The sequence below is a fragment of the Tenrec ecaudatus genome, chromosome 14 (assembly GCF_050624435.1).
Source record: "Tenrec ecaudatus isolate mTenEca1 chromosome 14, mTenEca1.hap1, whole genome shotgun sequence".
Classification (NCBI taxonomy): domain Eukaryota; kingdom Metazoa; phylum Chordata; class Mammalia; order Afrosoricida; family Tenrecidae; genus Tenrec; species Tenrec ecaudatus.
In genome coordinates, this window is record NC_134543.1 from 115,944,838 (window position 1) to 115,967,704 (window position 22,867).

The 22,867-nt window shown below is 40.2% G+C and overlaps 1 protein-coding gene across 2 annotated transcripts in view; it reads left to right on the forward strand.

Moving 5' to 3' along the window:
* Positions 1 to 22,867, forward strand: part of UNC13C (unc-13 homolog C) — a 550,871-nt gene that overhangs the window by 446,438 nt on the left and 81,566 nt on the right. For both annotated transcript variants that reach the window (XM_075530957.1, XM_075530958.1), the window contains 3 exons: positions 5,460 to 5,583; positions 8,052 to 8,108; positions 13,188 to 13,268. In XM_075530957.1, coding sequence (XP_075387072.1) covers positions 5,460 to 5,583; positions 8,052 to 8,108; positions 13,188 to 13,268 — 262 coding nt within the window. The remainder of the gene's footprint in view (positions 1 to 5,459; positions 5,584 to 8,051; positions 8,109 to 13,187; positions 13,269 to 22,867) is intronic.

Genomic DNA, 22,867 nt, shown 5'->3' on the forward strand with positions numbered 1-22,867 from the left:
ATGAACACACCAGATTTAGCTATGAATGTGATGAACACAACAAAGGACCTCTGAAGCCTGCCCACCCCCACCCCCAAACACTACCTTTCTTGGGCTTGTTTTTTAATTTGTTTTTTCAGAACTTTAGACAGAAGGTTAGCATTAATCCTGTCATTGACAACCAATCACTGAATAACCAGGAATTCATTTCACCATCTTTAAAACAGGACTAATCCAGATAGTGGGGTGAACTCTTCATGTAATTGTTGTTGTCGAGAGGCATTTAGAACCTTATTTTACGCAACCTTTTAATGGTTGGTTTATGTAGTCCTGGTGATGCAACGGGTTAAGTGTTAGACTACTGACCAAAGGTCAGGGGTTTGAATCCACCAGCCACTCTGCAAGAGAACAATTAGGCAGTGTGCTTCCACAAAGCTTAGCAGCCATGAACACCTTTGACGGGGTCATTCTACGCTGACTTGAAGGCAGTGGATGTGGGTTTTTACACCGTGGTAGTGGAGTAGTTGAACTGACTTCCATATAAGAGAAACAGGTTCAAATATTTCTGAAATGAGCCAATGAAAAGCTGATGATCCACAGCTGGTTATCGGGTGTTCACAGAACCAAGCAGCGTTTTATTCGTTGTGTGTGCACTTGGTTATCATGAGCTAGTGTCTAACTCAATAACAACTAACAACAAGGGTGCTTTATTACATCATCATGCATGCCATTTCTCATATTCCTTAGTAGATAAAGATAAGTATAAACTTTGAGGGGAAAATCAGTGAGCTTTAATTTTTAAAAATTAAGATATCTGATAAGGAATACAAACACATTTTCAGAGCTAAAACAGAATGCATACATTGTGTGTCACTGATTAGGAGAGATTTTAAAAGCAAAAAGTCAGATAATTGTTTTCAAACAGTTCAGAGTTTAGGAGGAGACATGAGAAAGGTGCACAGTTACAATAAAGTGTAGAGTGATATTCTCGTCAGAAAATCTTTAAGAATATCCTTTAGGTGAGATGCTTAAAGATGGATAAGTTTGAGACATAGAATGATGGACAGACATTCCCAGGAAAGATAAAACAGCTGGTAATATTTTTGTGAAAATAGAATTAACTATCCCACACACAAAATCCCATTTCTAGTTAGTGTACCCAACATTTAAGAATCGTCTGGTTCATTGGTTCTGTGGTCAGCCAATCCAAGCAGCGCAGGTCCTAAAATGCATACATTTCAGTCTGCATTATCAAGTCAGTTCTGACAAAAAAAATGGGAAGTTACCCCTTTGTTTTCTGTTATTTAAAACTAGCCATACAAGGCTGAATGTTCTCCAGATGACTTTGAGAAAAATGCCCTTAGGGACCACGCTATATTATAAATCTATAGCTTTTCTTTGTCTTTGTACAAAGAAAACATTATTAAACAAAACTAAATAAAACAATATGACATTAGATTTCATTTACCCCACCAAGGCCTTACCATCTTATAAAATGAAGAGCTATCAACTTCTTTTCCAACTGGCAGAAATCCCATGACCGGCTCTGAATATGTCAATGATTTTACTCTCATTGTTTCAGTTCTGAATGATTCATTAGCACACTAAGTGCATAAACTGACCGTAAAAATGAGATCAATTCTTAAGTTGGAATGTTGAAGTGGGAAATGGCACATCTCTGGCAACATAGGTAGATTTGCCAAATCTCTAACCGCCTTAGACACTGAGAACAGGTTTGATAGTTATGCCATGATATATCATCTTATGTAGAGAAACCCAATGTATAACATTATATCACAGTGGCCTCCTCTGGATGAAGGAGACGTAGTCATTCAACTCTGTAGCTCCACAGTTTTAGAACTTCGTCGCTTGCTGATAAATCATCATGAGCTTGGAGAAACCAGATACATAAGAACAACGAAATCACCACTCAGAAAGAAACAAGATGGTTCCAGTAGAGTTGGGAGAAATAATTCTGAACTAAAGTGCATTTTGGAAATCCCTCCTTTTGGCTCTCACATGCCACATATCTTTATTATTCACAGTGACATATTTGTAAGACAAATCTAACATTTCAAATATTACATATAATTTACAGATATTATCCATATGCAAATGTTACTCTTTCGGCTGCCAATCACAAGACCAGCAATTGGAAATGACTAGCTGCTCTGTGGGAGAAAGATGAAGCCTTCTAGTCCTGCAGAGAGTTAGTCTAAGAATCCCCTTAGGATTTCTATCATCGGTATTGACTCTGCAGCCGTGAGGTGTGAGTTGAAAATAAGAAAAGCAGTCATTCCTGTCTCTCCCTTTATCATTTGAGTCCAAACAGCTGAAAAGATTTTAGTCACACTGTCTGATGTCACTGAGGCAGCCCTGAAATAAATGACCCTTTCGTTGTTGTTCGGTATCATAGAATTGGTTCAAATTCAGAAAATGTTTGTTCAATGGAACAAAGCCCTACTCAGGCCTGAGCTACCCTCACCCTCACAGGTGTTACAGTTGAGCTCATTGTTGAAGCTGCGATGTGACTCCATCCCCTTGCAGCTCTTCCTGTCTTCGCAGGTGCTTTGCAAACAAAACCAAAACCCATTGTCAAGTTGAGGCCATTTGAACTAATAGCAACCCTACAGAATAAGGTGGGACTTCCCTTAGCATTTCCAAGGCTGTGGAGGAAGCTTGGTGGCACAGAGGGCAAAATGCTAGTCTGTTCATGACAAGGGGTTGGTTAGAACCCACTTGGGTTCTGACGGTGAAAGATGAGGCAGTGCCCTTTCTTTAGGATTGCTATCCTTGGAAATCTGTGGGGTAAATCTACTGTGACCTATACAGTCACTATGAGACAGAATCAAATTGTTGTCAATGGGGTTAGCTTTTAGTTTTAATTAATCATGGGAGTAAATCAGCAGGTCTGTTCTACCATGCACCCACTGGTGGGTCTGAACTGCCAACCTTTTGATTAGTGGCCAAATGTTTATCTGCAATGCCATCAGGGCTTCTAGCCTATATAAAGTAGGTTTCTTATTCAAGGAATTCTGAAAAGTTCAGTACATTCAGTAAATATTTATGTGGCACTGTTTCCATGTCCTATGCCACTGTAACACAAGTGTTACAAGCAGATGACTTTAGAGAACACCGTTTACCATCTCACAATTTTATAGGCAAGAAGTCAAGTTTAGGTCAGGGCCTGCCAATCTCGTTCCATGTCAGTAACTTCTGGTAGTCCTTGGCTTATAGCAGATTCTCACACAGCATCTGTGCTCCTGTTTCTGAGAACATCTCTTTCTAATCTCCTTTTGAAATTCCTAGATGATTATGGAATCCTGGTAGTGTAGCAGGTTACCTGCTGGCTGCTACATATATGCAAGGGCAGCAGTTCATAACCACCAGCTTTCAGGAGAAAGATCAAGCTTTCTACTCCTCTAAGAGCTACATGGTAGCATGGACATTGTGAGGATTGGGCAGATATGACTGATTTAGAGGAAGAGAGAACCTACCTTTGAATCACAATACTCATGTATTCAGGTGTTTTTCTCCCCCCTTGGACAAGTTCCTTTACCTCCTAAGCCTGTTTCACATCTCTAAAATATGTAGTAATAAATGAAAAAAATGTAGAAGTATTGAAAAGAGAAATACATGCACTTTGGTTTCAAAACCAAGATACTGTAAAGGCAGTAATGGAATACAGATATCCAGCTTCTGGACAGCTCCTCCAGGCCCTTTTAAATAGGGCTTCAAACCGACTCTGACTGGCTCCAGCTTGGCCAATGAAGCAGACTTGTCTGGCTGGCCACTAACCTCAAGGTCAGTAGTTTGAAACTACCAGCCATCCCCAAGGAGAAATCTGGGGCTTTCTATGACCCTAAAGAGTTACACCCTCAGAAACTCCCAAGGGCAGGTCTACTCTGCCCTGTAGAGTTGCTATGATTCTGCATGGACTGGAAGACAGTGAGTTTTGGTGAAGTTTTTTGGGGACATCATCGGACCAACCCCCATATAACAGCAGGTTCTTTGTCACAATTAATTTCACTGCATTGTGTGCATCTTTAAATCACAGAAAAGACTTCGTCTCTCTGTGCACTACCCAAAGCGCCAATCCTATTACCGTTGAGTCACTTCTGACCCACAGTGACACAGCAAGACAGAATAGTAGTATACTGTAGGATTTCTGAAGCAGGATGCTTTTGTGGAAGCAGATGGCGCCCCCCAATGCTGCTGGCAGGTTCAGATCCCTAACCTTTCAATTGGCAACCAAGATGCTTAAGTCACTGCATCACCAGGGCTTCTTATTCCTGCACGGAGAAACAAACCCACTGCCATCGAGTTGATCCCAACTCATGCTGACCATATAGGACAGAGAGAAACTCCTCATAGGGTTTCTAAGACCTACATGTTGCTAGGAGCAAACAACCTGGTCTTTTCCATTCCAAAGGAATGGCTGCTGAGTTGAAGCCATTGACATTGGGGTTAGTGTGCTGCTTAGAACCAGCATGCCAGTGAAACTGAAGCAACCGTTTAGAATGACCTACACATTCTTGAGCCATTGGGAACACATTTCATCTGTCATCCTGGGATTGTCTGGACAAATTGCTAGTTACTGTGCTTCTCTTATCAGGAGGAAAAGGTGTCAGAAATATCCTGACCTTATTAGAGTTGGCATTTTGTAAATTCTCAAAGGAAATGATATTTGTCATTGTCATGTCAGTCATGCTGCTTTGATGCCCCATAGCGATGGAAACACCGTTTTTAGTGTTTGGCCTCACCCTGTGAACTTGAAGCCTGTAGAAACCACAAGCTGATGGTGATCATGGGAATTATTTTGAGAGCCTTGGTTAGCTCCTTTCAGATAAATGGTCTACCCTCTGTTCAAGGACCAACTGCCCAGCAGGTAGGGGACAAAAATACGGTTCCTTTGTCCTTTTCTCAACCCTCATGCCAGTCCCTCGTCACTGAACTTGTGCTTGGTGTCGTGGCTGTGAAGTAGGACAAAGAAGAAACCTTTGCCTTTAGCTCAACATTTACTTTGTGTGCTTTGAAAGATATGTCCCTCACTCCCCCTCTCTCTCCACTTCAATTCAGGGCACCTCTGAGAAAAGAAATACTCTAAATTCATTTTCTGCCAGTAGTGGTTCACTTTGCTGACCTGTATGTCAAGTCAAAACTGTTCCATGTAGCCAGCTCTCATAAAGCCGTGTTGCTTTCAGACTTACAAACTGCATCATGTGTAAACATGGGGCCACTCACATGAAAACACAAGTAAACTCATGACCAGACAGCCTTGTATATAAAACATGCCAGGATAAAACAGATTTTTGATATTATATTGGTTTAGTTTGTTTTTTCAGTAAATATAACTTAGCATTTAAAAGCTATGAAGGCATATTCAGGTATTTTTGTCCTAATGTTAATAACAGAAATTCTGGTCAACAAATAAGTTGGTATTTAGTCAGTAATTAAGATTGTGCCTGATTTTGTTTCAGATTAAGTCTCTCAGCAAAAATATGTGAGAAAACAGTCTTGAAACGAGTTTTGAAGGAGCTGTGGAAGCTGGTCCTTAACAAAATAGAGAAACAAATTGTTCTCCCTCCTCTGACAGATCAAACAGTAAGTATCGCACTGTTTGGTTATAGTTTCTCATCTGATTGTAACTATAGTAACTCATCTGATTGATTTTGTTTCACTGAATGGTCTTGATCCACAAATTAAATCACTTTGGGGAAAAGTATTGAGTTTATAGTGTTTAGCAATGACCACTCAAATGACAGTTTGCTAGCCAAGTCAACCATAAATTGTAGCAACGGCAGTCCAGCTTCATTCCCTTAATATATATATATATATATGATATATACATAAAATATATATATATACATATATGAAAGTTCATTTTTAAGGTTATGTGATCTACACATATAATTTATTTTTATTTTGTTTTACTGTGGCCTACAGTGAAAGAGGTATAGCATTCACTTGTTGCATTTCTTTGTTAGATTTAGATGTTGTTTAATTTCTCCATTTTGTTTTCCCCCTTATCTTCCCACTTGCTGGTGAATAAAGGGGGTGTCTTTGAGGGCCGTGGGAGAACATGATTGTATCATACATGGTGAAACAAAGAACCAGAGAATCAGTTGACAATACAGCTGGACCATGCTCATTGAGATATACACTGTGCCACCCATCTCAGATCATCATTCTGGTCCAGGCCAGGAACAATCACCCTAATAAATACCTGTTGTGGAGCATTTCAATGACTGAGGAAAACAAGTCGATGCAAATAATTATAAACTAAACTAAAATACACATTAACCCCATTAATCATGCACACTCGATCCGCTATGTATCCAGTGTAATTATATGTATAGAAAATGTTTACTTGTAAAATGTTCCAAGACATAGGAATTTGTTTTGTTGGAATGTGTTGTGTTGATTTGCTGCCAACTGTCAGACACTGATAAAATAACAGCTTCCTTGGAACATTGCTTAATACCATGAATGCGTGGTGTAAATCTTTGTCGCCTGCATATAAGCCAGGAACAAAGAAAAGTGCCAAAATTATTGTTGCCCCTCTAAACACCGCCCCCCCCACCACCTTCCCCTTCCCTTCCTGGTATCTCTGTTCTCATTATTGATCTTGAGGCATTTATCTGTCCTGGATTCCCTGTGTTTCCAGCCTAGGGGGTTTCAATAGCTATGATCTTTCAAAGTAGATTGCCAGGCCTTACTTCCAGTTTGCTTCTGCGTGGCTTTGAACTCTCAGTTTGTAACTGAAGGTTCCATTACAGCTACAAAGGGGAAATCCTAGCCTACCCACGTGGGTGGCCAAATCCCACCAACCAGCTACTTTTCAGAGAGAGAAAACTTGGTGTGGCTCTCACAGCTAGCAGGTTATATTCCTCCTGGGCCGGTAACTGTGTGAAATCAGTAAGTACACACACACACACACACAGAGAGAGAGAGAGAGAGAAAGAGAGAGAGAGAGAGAGAGAGAGAGAGAGAGAGAGAGAGAGAGAGAGAGAGAGAGAGAGAGCTCGTGTTGCTACAGCTTACTAGGAGACTTCTAAAAAAATCATGGAATTAAAGGGCAATGGAATATTCCATTGAAATGTTTAAAGCCCTTTAAAATTTTTTTAATTATACTAGTCAGTTCCATAGTAGCCTGGTGACATAGCGGGTTACACATTGAGCTGCAAATGATGGTCAGCAATTTAAAACCAGCAGCCACTTCTACAGAGAGAGATTAGGCTTTCTGCTCCTTCAATGATGTACAGTTTCAGGAACCCACAGGACATTTCTACTCCATTGCAGGGGGAATTGGAGGCAGAAAAATCTGGAGGTTGGGTTGTTTTGAATGTAAATTTTCCAAGGGGTTTCATAAGATTCATGAGGAAAAAAGAAAACAGCCCACAGAATTCAGAAAATGGAATTTCTCCCAGAACGAATTGAAGTCCCCAATCCAGCACCCCAAAAAGCTATAAACATCAGAAAATGAAAGAGCCCTCTTGCTCAAAAAAAAAAAAGGAAAAAAAGTATCTGAACCTCGGTTGTGTCTCAAGATTTCGAGGCTCCTTTTGCGTTGGCTCTCAGACCTGGCCGGCACACATGCATCTGAATCGTCTCGGGCCACAATGTCTATTTTCTTGTTTCCCATCTTTCACACACAAGGTATAGCCATCAGTCTCACTGAGATCCCACCCAGCGATCTGAGGTAGCAGTTACTGTGTCTGACAATTCTTTGGTAACAACATTGCATGGGCTTCGCGTGCTCTGCACCACTACTCCCCACCCACACCCCCATGCTCTGCTACTGTTAATGGATGATTTTTTTAAACTGTATTTTCTAGAATGCATACACTATGTTACAGCAGAAATGCTATCTATAAATGTGTTCAATGTAGTGTTCCCCAGGAGGGCTTACGGTTACTGAAATGTTTTTATGAACTGAATGCATTACTACTGTGCCTAACTCTGAAGAACATGATTGAATCCTCTCTCTCTCTCTCTCTCTCTCTCTCCCTCTCTCTCTCTCTCTCTCTCTCTCTCTCCCCCCTCCCTCCCTCCTTTCCGTGTGTTTCTAGGGCCCCCAGATGATTTTCATTGCAGCTAAAGATCTCGGACAATTATCAAAACTGAAGGTAAATAAGAAAAAATAATATTAGTTCGATGTGACAAGAAATAAACTATTACTGTGCAAAAAACACATCATGTTATTGGTCAGGGTATCTAACATGGCCAACAGTCAGCCTTAAGGTGGAAACAGGTGAAAATTGTGGAACGGAATTTTATTGTTTTCCCTTTTTTCCATATTTCCCCTTTTTAGTGAGAAATTGGGAGTTTTAACCTGGTGTAGCAGAATTCAGCATGCCTGCTTTGGGAGTTAATTAGAGAGCCCGTTTCCCTTTTCTTCTGAAAGGTCACAGGCCTGACAGCTCTGTGGAGTGGTTCTATTCTGCACACGAGGGGGTCACCAAGGCAGAATCCCCTCCACAGCAGCCTAGGACAACTTTGTTTCACACAAACCACGGGAAAAAAATGGACACTGCAGAGAAATCCAATACAATCTATAGAACTCTTGAAAACAAGAAACCTACTGTGGGAAAATGAAAGTCAGCCAGTTGATTTTGGCCTTGACAACTTGTTCAACCCTGTTATGTATGAGTGTAGGGGGGCATTGACTAAACGTTACATTTAATTCCCACTTGAGATGCTTAAGACTTTAGGGTGTTTTGAAGAATTTCAGGCCCTGTCCCCTTTTGGTTAGATGTGGCTTTTCTACTATTTATAGCTATTAAGATACAGTATTGCATGGTGTTACCAGGGTGGATTCTAGACAGATGACATTGATCAAACTGTGTGCCTCAACTACTTCCAGCTATGTGGCAATAGCCAAGAGAATCAACTTTTCTAAACTTCATATGTGTGCATCCATAACATGCCGTACATTTTAATGATCAGTTCATAGGATTTTCGTGAGGGTAATGTAGTTACTATGTTTGCATGACAGCCCCAAGAAGTTTGCTACCTCCCACTTCCAGAGAGAGCTCTCTCTCTTTATTCTCCAACAGGTAGCTCACATGTATGTATTACTATGATGAGTTTGTTTACAAAACACAAGGGAAGGATAATCATTTCTACCGTGTAATTATTTACTGAGGTAAAATATGTGCCCTCCCATTTGCATGCCCTATGATATCATCTATATTAGCTTTTTGGTAGGAAAACTTAAAAAGCCAATGTAACCGCCATCTGGGATTATTGGTAACACTCACAGGTGGTCAGAGCTGTTTGGGCTGGGCAGGAGAGTACATGTCACTACCTCACTTGTGGTTTGGAATCTTCTCTTTCCAGCCCTTTCTGTATTCCTCTTACTGACTCCCTAGGATTTCTAGTCCCTGCTTTTTGAACACTGTGGATTTATGTAGTGGGTACGTTGCTCATATGAAATCATGAAGATGAAATGGCTAAGTTATTGATGACTAAAGAAATGGTTCTGGCCAAGATTTAGCACCAATGTAATGCTGTACCTCCCTGGCTTCGGCTTCCTGCAGAATTACGGGGCTGGATATTACATCAGCAAAAACTCTTTCAAGCTTCAAGGGACAGGGAGCCAAAGTAATGTAGGCAAAAAGAGAATGTGTTGCTCCGTGAAATTTTATTGTCCAGGAGCGTCAGTTATTTAGTGCTACTGTAAGAAATACCCCAAGATGATGGCTTCTGCAGAGAGATGTGCATTTGATCACAGTTTAGGAGACTGAGTGTCCACAATTTGGATGCTGTTAGTCTGGGTACTTTAGAAAAACAAATCCACAGAAACTCATGTATAAGAGAGAGTTTTATGTAAAGGGTAAGGGCACATCAAGAAAACATCCCAACCCAGTGCTGCCCAAGCCCACAAGTCCAACATTAACCCATATGTTCAACACCAATCCACAAAGTCCTCCTCCATCTCACCAAACAGATGCAAAATGCAAAATGATAAATGAATAAGCAAGAGGCCAACATAGAGGATAAACCACTGGATGTGATTGTACAATTTTTACATTGCCCCACATTTCCCCGGACAGAAACCCTGGTGGTTGAGTGGGCTACATGTTGGGCAGTTACCTCAAGATCAGCAGCTTGAAACCACAAGGGTTCTACAGGAGAAAGGGGAAGTGTTCCTGCCTTGTCCTCTAGACTTGCTGTGACTTGGAACTTACTCAATGACAGTCAGCTCAGTGAAGGGAGCAAGTGGCAGACAAAATCTAGCCCACGGTCCACTTGAAAGTCATGAGTGCTGGCATGGAGCTGTAAATTCGTGGAAAAATTAGATACTCCCCCTAACTCGTCCCCCACCCCAAATGGATCCAGCCGCCATGCAGTCTCAGAGCTATGATCACTCATGGGGAGTTTTTTTTTTTTTTTGTCTAATTCATACAAAGTTACCTACAAATGCTAGAATGTAAGATCTCTCTCTCTTCCATCGAGTCAATGCCCACTCATAGTCACACTATAAGACAGGGTAGAACTTCCACATGAGTTTCCAAGACTACAAACAACAGATGTAGGTCTATAAGGGGGAGCATTAACAGTAAAGTAGGTGTAGCACTTCTTAGAATAATCAAGCGACCAAGCGACATAGAGACCCACACCAGCACTGGTATGCTTCCACCGTCACTGGATCCACAAGACTTTCCAACCATTGGCCTGTGATCTTCCTGCATTCAGCATCATTACATGAGTTGTGTGAGTCTGAAGAGGATTTTATGGACTGGTATAAGATATAAGGGCTAATATCGGACTTATGGACATGAATGGACTGGAATATTTTTTAATATTCAATTGCTCGTTATATAAAGTTCTCTCTTATACACACACACAAAGACTAATCAAGCATTTGAAATCAAAATGGCAGCATTAGTCCAAGGACAAACTTTAGCAGTCAGGAAAGATTTAAAAAGAAGTAATACATAGTAAAAAAATTTTAAACTCTGAATAGCCTAGAAAAGTGTTTGCATTATAGTAAACAATCAAAAATATATTTTTAGATATTGTTGAATGTTGTTATTGTTAGGTGCCATGAAGCTGGTCCCGACTCATAGAAACCCTATGTCCAAGAACAGAACACCGCATTGCCCTGCACCATCCTCACAACTGTTCTTATGGCTGAGCCCATTCTGGCAACCACTGTAAATCCAGCTCTTCAATAGCCTTCCTCTTGTTCACTACACCTTCATTTTACTAAGCCTAATGTCCTTCTCCAGGAACTAAAGAGCATGCCGATTGTACTTCACTAAAGAGCATGCTGATTGTTTGCTTTTTTGACAGTGCTTGGTACTTTCAATATTCTTTGTCATCGCGATATTTCAGTTGCATCAATTTTTCTTCTTTCTTCATCGTCCAACTCTCACATGCTTATGAGGCGATGAAAGATCACCATGGCTTGGGTCAGGCACACCTTAGCCCTCAAAGTAACATCCCTGCCTTTCAATATTTTAAAGATGTCTTGTGCAGCAGATGTAGCCATTGCAATGTGTCTTTTGATTCGTGACTGCTGATTCCATGCGTATTGATGGTGTATCCAAGCCAGATGGTGTATCCTTGACAACTTCCATTGCAATCGTTTCTCCATTTTTCATGATGTTGTCTCTATTAGTCCAGTAGTAAGGAGGTGGGTCCTTTTTACATTGAACCAGAATCCATAGTGAAGACTGCAGTCCTTGAATCTTCATCAACAAATGCTTCAAGTCCTTCTCACTTTCTGCAAGGGAGATTGTATCATCCACATATTGCCAGTTTTTTTAACATCTTCCTCCACTCTTGAAGCTGCCTTTAATTCATATTTCATATAACCCGGCTTCTATTCCGGCAGTAACTCCAAGAAGGTTCTGCTGGTGGGCACTCAGTTTTCCGTAACTGACCATGTTTTGAGGCTGTCCATAGGGATTTCGTGGCTTATTCCTTCTTAATAGTATGTTCTTAGTCTGAAAGCTCTGCTGAAACCTGCTCACTTCATGTGACCTTGCTGGTATTTGTGATACCAGTTACACGGGCCTCAGATTCACAGCAACTCGTAAGTCACCACAATATCAAACTAACAGACTAGTGGTGCAGTATAGCAGTATCTTTGGTGAGAATGTACCAACTTGAGAGCTTGACATAGTCTTTATTATATTCTCCAGCTTTCTAGCATTACTTTCCAAAATAAGCTTTGAGACAGTCCACACAGAGCAAGAAGATAAATCTGTGTAATAAAATATCGTTATAAGTTCTAAAATACTGAAAAATATTTTTAAATATTGAAAATATCCAGAGTCAAATGTAGTTTGTTTTGGTGTTTCCTAGTAAAGCCTGTCCAAGAAAGAATAAATATATCATATTTAAAGTAGACACTAAAAGGATTAGTTGGAAGAGGCTATAAATCACTCCTTACTAAAGGTGCTTCAAGTCTTCCTCATTTTCAACAAGCAAGTTACAGGTTTCACATGGTTAATAAGTCTTCCTCCAATCCCGATGTCATATTCTTCTTAGTATAATCTGGTTTCTTTGATTATTTGCTCGGCATACAAATTGAATAATTACAATGAGAGGATACAACCCTGACACACACCTGTGAGAGCTGGACACTGTATAAGGAACATTGAAGAATTGATGTATTTGAATTATGCTGCTGCCAAGAATATTGAAATTACCTTGGACTGCCCAGGAATAAACATATCTGTCTCAGAAAATGTAGTCTCTGGAAAAAAGACATCATGCTCAGTGAACAGGAAACTGGACAAGGTGGACTGCACACTGGCAGCAACAATGAATGGGCTTCTACATAACAATTGTGAGCCGTGCAGGACAAGGCAGTGTTGCGTTCCATTGTACATAGAGTTGCTATGAGTTGGGATTGACTTGATATCACCTAGCAACACCAACATGAATAACTCCTTAAAGTCGTCCGTGATTGACATTGAAATAAGGTGAACAGGTTGGACGCACATTTTCCAGGTTTCCATCTTCTTTCCTAGCACAAATTGGCAGGGGTGAAAGTCATGTGACTGACGTTTCAGAGCGCTGCTCTTTGGTAGGCATTTAGTATTTCTTCTTTTGGCCTCCTGGGGATTGACATCAAAATATGAGGAAAACATTTCAAATAGTAACTGTTTGGAGAAATTGACATATTTGTGTGGAAGTGGTTATAAAAATGACCTGGTCATTTGATAAGCCGTTATCAACTTGTTTTCCAGGAGCACATGAGTCGAGACGATACCAAGGGTCTCTCATCGAGACAGTGCGCCATCATGGAAGTGGTCCTGGTTACCATCAAGGTGAGATTATATAGTGCCAGAGAGTAGAATCAGAAATAGACAGCTCTCTGTAGACTGGGATCATCCATGGATCCAGTAGGTATATGATAGTTGCATATGTATATACATTCCCCAAATATGTTATATTTATTCGTTAATATCACCTTATTAAGGAATCTTGGTAGCACAGGGATTAAATTACCTAGATGCTAACTAAAAGATTGGTCATTATGATATAAGGATTTCAGCCTTAAAAATGACATGAGAGTTGCACTCTGTCCTACAGGATGACTATATGGGTCTCTAGGGCTTGACATTGGCTGGATGGCAATAGGTTTTTGTTTGTTTGTTTTGGCGCTCCTTCATATATCTATATTACACTGTCTTTATTCCTACTCCTCTTACCTTTCTCTAAAAGGTGCACTAACCCTGTGCTGAAACATAGCCTTTCGGGAAAGGTCATGTACTCCCAAAATTCAGTTCACCAGAACACGGCAAGGGATTTCTGGTTAGCAGAATTATGTTTTAATATGTTTTCTGTGCTTGTTGCAATGGTCTTCGAAAGGTAACAATCCTCTCCTTTTTAATAAGGATCATCATTTATTTATACATTTATGTGCATTCAATTTTCATAGCCCAAAGGTTTACCAAAGGCTTGTTGTAAGTTAAACCAAACCCACCTCCACGGAGTTGACTCTGATGCCTAGTGACCCTGTACAGGGGTCCAAGGCTGTATGTTTTATGGAACCAGAGAGCTACATCTGTGCCTATGCAGTAGCTGGTGGGTCTGAGTTGCTGACCTTGAAGGTAACGGTCCAATACTTACCCGACAACATCACCAGGTCCCCAAAGGGCCACTATAGGATGAGTTATGAGTGTGGGGTGTGTGTGTGTGTGTGTGTGTGTGTGTGAATTTTTCACAGAAGTGAAAGATCATGGAATTGTCCACATATTTTTGGAATCCTCCTTTAGAAGGCGGTGTGTGTGTATGTGTTTGAAAGTTTATATGTTCCTTGGGGAGTTTAAGATATGAATGGCTCTGGTAACTAAACCATGTCAGGTGTCTCATTCTTCACTCAGGAAAGCATCTGTTATCCGGGATGTGTGCACAATATAGTAAAGCACTGACAGCCTCCGTGAGCCATTTGCGAGACAGAATAGTCCCACTGGATGGAAACAGACATTACACTGCTGTTCATTAAAACAGAGGGTTTTTTTCCCCCTTATAACAATTGGACATTGCCACAAAAGTGTCACCTCATGGCTTTTGTTCTGCACATTCAGCATTTAATAAGAGGCTGCTCATTAGTGCATCATTGTTGAACATTGCAAATGAGAGTTTTCATGTAAGAACTTTATGATACCTGGTAGCAAAATGAGAGTAAATTTAGCAATAAAATGAGAGAGATTGAGTTTCTAAAGATAAAGCTAGAGATTTACCTAGAAAGATGGAAACTTAGCAAAATAATTTTGAGGAGGGAAAAAATTTTAAAGCCTGGAAAAGCAATATAGGACAAATTGCAAAACCAGTTCTTTAAAAAAAAAAAAAAACTTCTTTCAAACCTGTGAATAAAAAATGACTAACTTTTGGAGTTAACCTACCTGCACTAGGGCCTGGGAGGTAGGGAGGTGCTACTGTGGGACTTTGGATACTCAAAGAAGGAGAAAAGATTGCATTAGATTAATAAGTGATTTTAGGGGGAAAGGGAGATGTGTTCTGTTAACAGACAAGGATAGTTCTAAAATAATTCGGGGGGGGGGGGGGCGGGGGCACATGGCCACCACTCTTGAGCTGAGTTCTGCCCAAATTTGGAGAATCTTGGTCCTCAAGTAAATCGTCTTCACCTGTGTATGGTCAGTCAAAAATCCCATTTTATCATTCACGTCTTTGGTTGCCTTTTCATTCGGTCTCATCTACAAGATTCTTGTCCTATTCTTAGGCACGGAACTACTTAGTGTCCAAGCTTCAGCAAGAGGACCAGTGTCATTCTGTGTCTGAATCTTTGTCTCATTCATCCAAAACTATGTCTGGGCCTCTTGAACCTCCAGAGCTTGGGCCAGGTCTCCAATGCTGTTCTCTGCCTGTTAGGATGCTAATCCCACCTCTGGAGACCTCCAGGAGCTTCCTGTTGTGAGGCCTTCTTGGCCTTGTGCTTTGCTCTGTCAATGCACTCACCTCAAAGCTGCTTTCAATGCTTCAGTTACCAGTCTGCCGAAGTTGGAACTCTCGTCTGCTCCTGGATTTTTTTCCCTTGATACTCTGCATTAGTCTAGGTAGACTTGAGAAACAAATCCACGGAAACTCATATGTGTATAAGAGAGAGTTTAATATAAAGGCTAAGTGTATATAAAGGCTAAGCATCCCAAGCCAGTCCAGTCCAAGCCCATAAGTTCGACACTAGTTCATATGCCCAACACCGATCTACAAAGTCCTCCTCAAACTCTCAAAGCACATGCAATGACACTGATTGCAGGGAGATCACAGGCCAGTGGGTAGAAAATATTTGTATCCAGTGGTGGTGTAAGCATCTCAGCACTGGCAGGGGTCTCCATGTGGCTTCTCCATGACCCAGGGCTGCATCATGGTAGGTTCATGTGGCTTCTCCTCAGGGATATCTCGCCGGAAGTGAGCCTTGCAGCTGAGGCAGAGAACTAGCTAAGGCAGCCTCAACTGGTCTGACCATCAGAGAGCAAGAGACAAGAAAGGTGAGGCTCGCGGAGCCATTTATCTCTTTGCCCTTCAATTAATCCCACTTGTGTTCATTAGCCAGGTTGGCACAATAAACCTACCTACCACATACTCCTATCAACCATTAATTCTGTTGTTCACTTCAAAGAACTAAGGTGTAACACGAGGACTAGAGATTGAATGTGCCCTAGATCTAGCAGAGGGAACAACATAAGGAAATCAGAGACTTAATCAGAAAGATGTTCTTAGGCCAAAGCAGCTATTGTTACCCAGTCTAACTCCCCAAAACTGCCAATGAGATAATCCCATTTCATATTTAGCTCAATTTAACAAAACAAGCATACAATGGGGGTGCTCCCACCACCACCAAAAAAACCCCCAAAACTAAACTAAATAAAAAACCGGACACAGGCTTCCTTAAGTAATAAACACAGAATAGGGGTGAAAATCAACCAAAATCTACATAAGGCCTGTTCATTGTCTTGTAAGAATTAAACCGGTTTTAAATGCATGATCCTGTTCTCATTAGATAAATCTCTCAGGTTAGAGATGTAGTGTCAACCAAGAGGGGACTTGAAAGAATGAAGCTTGGAGACAAATTTTGAGGTCATCAACCATACAAGGGGTACACCCCCCAAAAAAATTAAAAAATGGAAAAAACTTCTGGGAGGATTTTTCATGGTATGCATTTTACCCCAGCTAGGTGAGCATCCAGCAACTGGCTCTAAGTTAGTGCACCCAGTGGCATTGCCTGGGAAGATTCTCTCTGGTCACAGTGAATTTTTCTTTTTGTAAAAGCAGTTTCACTCAAACCTTGTTTTTTGTGATGACTGATTTAAGAGAGCAGTGGGAATTTCGTTTTCTGCTTAAGAAAAGTGCCACAGAGATGGTTGTGATGTTGAACACAGCTTACAGGGACAGCGCTATGGGAAAAATTCAAGTGTATGAGTGTTTTTCTCATTTCAAAAAAAGACGAAATGTCGATTGAGAACAAACTTCATTCTGGAGGCCGGTCAACTTCCCAAACAGACAAAAATGTCAAGATAATTCAACACTTGTGCACTTGTGCTTGACGATGGACCAATAAAGAGATGGGGGAGTTATGTGGACTGGCCAGAGCTTGGTTCAGCACATTTTAAAGGAAGATTTGGGAATGAGAAAGGTCACTGTAAAACTTGTGCCTCGGGTTCTGACTGGCCAACAAAAAGAGTGTCGACCGTAACCATGGCGTGTTTTGAAGGAGCAGCTCTGAAGTGACCCAGACTTTTCCCAGGTCATCACTGGTGAGGAGACATGGTGTTATTCTTATGACACCAAAAGCAAACATCAATCAAGCCCATGGAAGACGCCATCATCACCTTACCCCAAGAAACTCATCAAGTGTAATCAAAGATAAAAATGATGCGCCTGTGTTTTTTTTGACATGAGGGGATAGTGCATTTGCAGTTCGTTCCACCAGCTCAGACTGTTAATCATGCCTTCTATTTAGAAGTTCTGAAAAAATTGGGTGACAAAAAAGGCCTGACTTGGGGCAGACAGGGTTTTGTCACCACAACAATGGACCTGCTCCCGCAGCCATCTCCGTGGGCCAATTTTTGGAAAAATAAAAACAGCATGCCTCTCTTGCTTCACATACCTTACTCACCTGACCTCACTCCGTGTGACTTCTTTTAATTTCCAAGAAAGCAGGGGGACATGAAAGGACAGTAATTTGACAATGTAGAAGAGGGGAAGAAAAAATGAAGGTGGTGCCATCCGCCACGCAAAGAGATGAGTTTGAGAAATGTTTCCAAGACGGGAATGGCAGATTTGACAAATGGAGTCAGTGTAATGGAGAGCACTTTGAAGGTGATAAGGTTGTTTAAAAATAACAAGTGCATAGCTTTAGGGGAAAAATTCACTTTTGAGAGGGGTAACCCTTTTATAATGAGAAAGTGAGAAATTGGAGTGAATGCTATGGAGTTTACAGAGTATAGACTTTCTGTTTTTTGTCTTTTTTTCAATTCTCTCTCATGTATGTTTATCATTTCACCAGATCCTTGTAATCAGCTTGATGTTAGGTAGGTCAAAAGTGATCATTCCCACGTTAGAGATCAGGACACTGAGGCAAAAGGGTTTCAGTTGCTTGTTCCAGGCCACAAAGCAGGTAGTGAATGGCAGAACTGAGGAATGGCATTGAACCCTAAAGTCATTGTCATGCTGTTTTACAAAACATTTACAAATGGAGCAGGCTAACATGGATAATATTTCTTCTGAGAAGATGTAATCTTTCTAAATTAAAATACACTATCTCAGTTACTTGGATTATTTGCTAGTTATTTAAAGTAATTTAAAAGTCATTTAAATCATCAGCCTCTATACAACTATAGATCAAACATATTAACTGTCTTAATTGTATGTTGTGAGAGTGGAGATGGGGTTAGGAAAATGCTCAAACCTTCACAGGGCTGGGGCTAGGCTTTCACACCAGGCACACAATTTCAATTATGAATCGAGGGTAAAATGTGACATACAACAGAATTTAGGACAATATGTTGACACATCATTCCATGTGCCTGCCAAAGCAAAGGAACTGTCCTTGAAGACAAAAGTGGTACAGCAGTGACAGCTAGGAGGCAGATAGCACGCAGCCTAACCCTAAGTTCAAACTCACAGAAAAGTCAAGAGAGAAAAGAGCGCCATTATAAAGGGTCCTAGTGGGCTTCTGAGACTCCAAGCCCATGTCTCCGGGAGACTTGGATGTGTCCCTAAAAGGAGAGTTTCTTTCAGCAAAACAGGGAAACTTTTCTTGGCAGCAGCTCCTTACAGCAGAGCATGGGTCTAAAGACTGAAAGAAATTCCTAAATTTTAACCAATCATCATATGATTTTATGACGGAATCAGAAATTCTCTGGAAAATCAAGATGGGGTTCACTCCCTAAGGCCTAGTGATTTGGACCCAAACATGACATTGACCACGATGGCTGATCCACTGTGGACACAAAACAACAAAACCAAACTCATTGCCATCGAGTCCATTTTGACTTATGGCGCCCTATGCAGTGGGGTAGAATTGCCCTGAGGATTTCTAAGACGGTCACTCTTGACAAGAATAAAAAGTCTGATCTTTCTCTTGGTGGACACAAAGATTTCACTAAAAACATTAAACGCATGGATCAAAGAGCCCTATCCAAATCCATCTTACTTTCTGCAAGCATACAGGATATAACGGAGACTAAATGAGTTTGTATTCAAATACCGTTTTTGAATAAACTTGTTATGTTCCTATTGATGCAATTTCTTATGCTCAGTTTTCCATATAAATAGCAGAATACGATGATGAACCACATCTTATGATCTCATTTAGGACTCACCCCACTATCCATTATCCATGAGGCAACTTTGGTAGTTGCTTGTCGACACTGTTTATCACCAGACATTTATTTTTGCATGATTTAGACTTCAGCTTCTTATGGGTAGAACAAAATAACCAACCTAATTTGGAGCATTGTTATTTTTTAAAATCACCAACACGAGAACTTCGTGTTTGTTGAAAATGTAGCGACAAATAAAAATACTACTACAGGCAACATTCTCCTTGATTGATGAACAAAACTGTCCACAATTGAGTGGATGAAAGAATTGTGGACAAGATGTTGGGAAAGCAGAGAGTACAATGAACACTCTCTGCAGAGCCAGGGAAGGCCTCATGGAGAGGGAAGTCTTGGGGTCTAAAGGATGAAAATTAGGAAAAGCATGAACCAACCGATAGAAGTTTGAGGTCAGCCTAAAATCTTCAGTTAACGCAGGGTAGTGAGTTTGAGGTTGTGTCTGACTGAACCCCACCATATTGGATCGGAGTCATTCCCAAGAAAAAATAATATCCTGTCAGTAAAAGAGGAACAAATTAACCAACTTAATTTGGAGCATTGTAATTTTTTAAAAATTATCATTGGAGAACTTCCTGTATCTAGAGAGTATGGCTAACCAATAAAAATATTGCTGAAGACAATAGGTAGACGTTGCCCTTGACTCATGAACAAAAATATCCACAATTGAAGCCAGGAAACAATTTTGGACAAAGTGTTAAGTACAGAGAGGGATTTACATTTTTTTTCTTTTCCTTTTTTTATTTTTAAGGATGGAATAGTATGTTAACATCCTATACATATAAAATAAATTCTGGTGACACTTTGGTTAAATGTTGGACTGTGAAACTTAAGGTTGGTAGTTCAAACCTGTCAGTTTCTCCATTGCGGAAGGATACAGTTACTTGTTTCTGTAAAGATTTACAGTCTTGGAAATGCTACATAGGTTTGCTATAAATTGTAGTAGAATTGATGGGAATGGGATTGGTTTTTTTTGACTTGTATATAAAGGAAGACCTTAGTTGGAGTAGAAAATAATTTTCAAGATCTATCAAATAATTTTTAAAAGAACAGAAATCAATAGTTACAAATGAATTGTTTGCATGGCTTTTGCCAAAAGTAAGATTACAAGTATTGGAAGGGAAAAAAAGGTGATGATTGGAAATGCTACCAAAATAACATATGGAACCAAAGCAGGAAATTCCTTCTAAAATAGTGAAGAAACATTTACGTTTTTAAATCAGACATTAAAATGATGTTATGATCAATATCTAATATATGACAAATATGAAGAATTAGAATAATTTAGGATAAAAGCATTATAAGGGAGGAATGGCTTGCTAAGCAGGCAGAAATATCCTGATTTTTTTCTCTCTCTCACAAATTGTAACCAGGCATGACGTGATGTATTTATGAAATTTCATGAAGAATGAAAAAAAAACAGGCAGGGAGGGTGGGTCTTTGATTATTTTTCAAGTTTAAAAAAAAGAAAGGATATTTCATATGTAATTCTCTCTAACCCCAATTCAGATGCAATGATAGGGGTCCCCACCACCCTTTATGTTAGTAAAGCCAACATCTCGGTGTACGTAGGGTGGAAGACTTCATATGTGTCAGAAAGGCAGATCCAATTGTAAGTGGAAATGTGCTATCTGCAAGCAGGTGGTGGATTACACCACAGGCAAGTAGATATCAGCACAGCGGGTGATTAACAAAGAAACATGATAGTAAAGAATCTCCTCTATGCAAATCATTACAGAATTTAAGGATTATGGAAAAGATAATAATTATGACATAAGGGAATTAAATACATGTCATGTAGAAAGTTTTCCATCAAAGTTCATTAGCATGTCTTCTAAGTAATAGTTCCTTTTAGAGGATTCTCTTTCCCCTGTTCAATCTAAGATCTTACTAGACAATCTCCTACTGCAACCAGTATTGTTTTGTTTGTATGTTCTGTTTTTACTTTCTTAATCCACTCTTCACGCCCTCTCAAATACAGCAACCAGTCAATCTGATTATTAGTCCCATATAATGGTTAAAATCCTTATGGCTTGCGCTTGGCCTCTTGGTTTCCTGTGCAGAAACACCCGGGGTTACAAAAATACTAATCTCTTCTGATTCTTCGGTGCTCCCTGAGATCCCATCTCAGACAATAGTTATTCAAACAAGTATACCTTCTTTCCGAAATAATTACACATTTCATGAATCTCTTAGAGCAATGCACGTCAATTTTAGGAGGCCATGATTGTTTTCAAGGGGGGCATTTCTGAGGGGTCACATCACCTCTGAAAAAACTCCTTTTCTCAAGGGACTCCTAGTGTAGATTGAGATAAATGAACATATTAAAAATCACATAAAGATCATGTATGTTCACTCGAAGGCAACCTTGCAAGAGTTCCAGGGTAACACAGCTGTTTGAGGCCCAGAGAAATACGGCTTTAGAAAAGTTGAACAACCGCTGTGAATGAGATGAGGACACGTGGAGGGGCCTGTCTGTCGGAGGGATGGGAGATTACAGTCTTGAGAAGGAAGCTGACAGCTTTCCATGGGAGAACATTCATGATGTGAACGCATCGGGGAGAAAGGATGTCACAGTGGGAAAACACAAGACAAGAAGCCCAGGTAGTTTGAGAGTAGACTGGAATGGATTAGGCTTAACTAGATATTTCCCTAGTGGAGCTATAGAAAATGGAACCAGAAAATGCTTTTTTTGGGGGAGTGGGGGGACTACAAAGATCTGTTTGGGACCTCAATAGATTCTTTTTAAAAAATGCCTTTGAAGATTTTGAAAATACATGCTATTTTGAGAAATATCCTTTCAGCAATGATAATCTTACAGGAACATGTAAGTCGAATTTAATAGTTCAAGATGGCAGTCAAAGAAGTGCGAAAGTTATTTAATGCATATGATGAGGGAGGAGGACTGTTACCCTGGTGCTAGCCTTGTGAATGACATATAGGAACGACAAGAGGAGGGGCTTGGCCACTGAGTGTGGCTGACTCAGGTATTCAGTCCCGTGACTGGGAAGCATGAATCCATCGAGAAAATTGGAAAAACAAGACAGGATATTTGTCTCCTTATGGCCAAATTGGAGTTAGATAGGATGGTAGGAATAGAAGTAAATGACTAAACCTGGAGATGAGTTGGAGTATAAGAGAAACTTCGTAAGTTTAGCAGGGCTTTGGTTTGAAGAGCCCAGGATGCTTTGGGCTGAGATTCACATGGTTGGCAGTTCAAAACCATCAGCAGCTCCAGGTGATAATCTGAGGAGCTAAATAACCTATGAAAAATCACATTCTATAAAGGATAGAAGAATTACCGTATATACTCGAATATAAGCCGACCCAAGTATAAGCCGAGGTACCTAATTATTACCTGGGAAACCAGAAAAACTGATTGACGAGTATAAGCCCAGGGTGGAAAATGCAGGAGCTATTGGTGAGTTTCAATAATCAAAACAAATGAAAATAAAATTACTAAAAATTGAGACATCAGTGGGGTAATGTATTTAAATATTTATTTTAAGTTAAAAAAAAAACATTAAAAAGGCAAGTCATTTAACATTAGGAAACCAGCACAG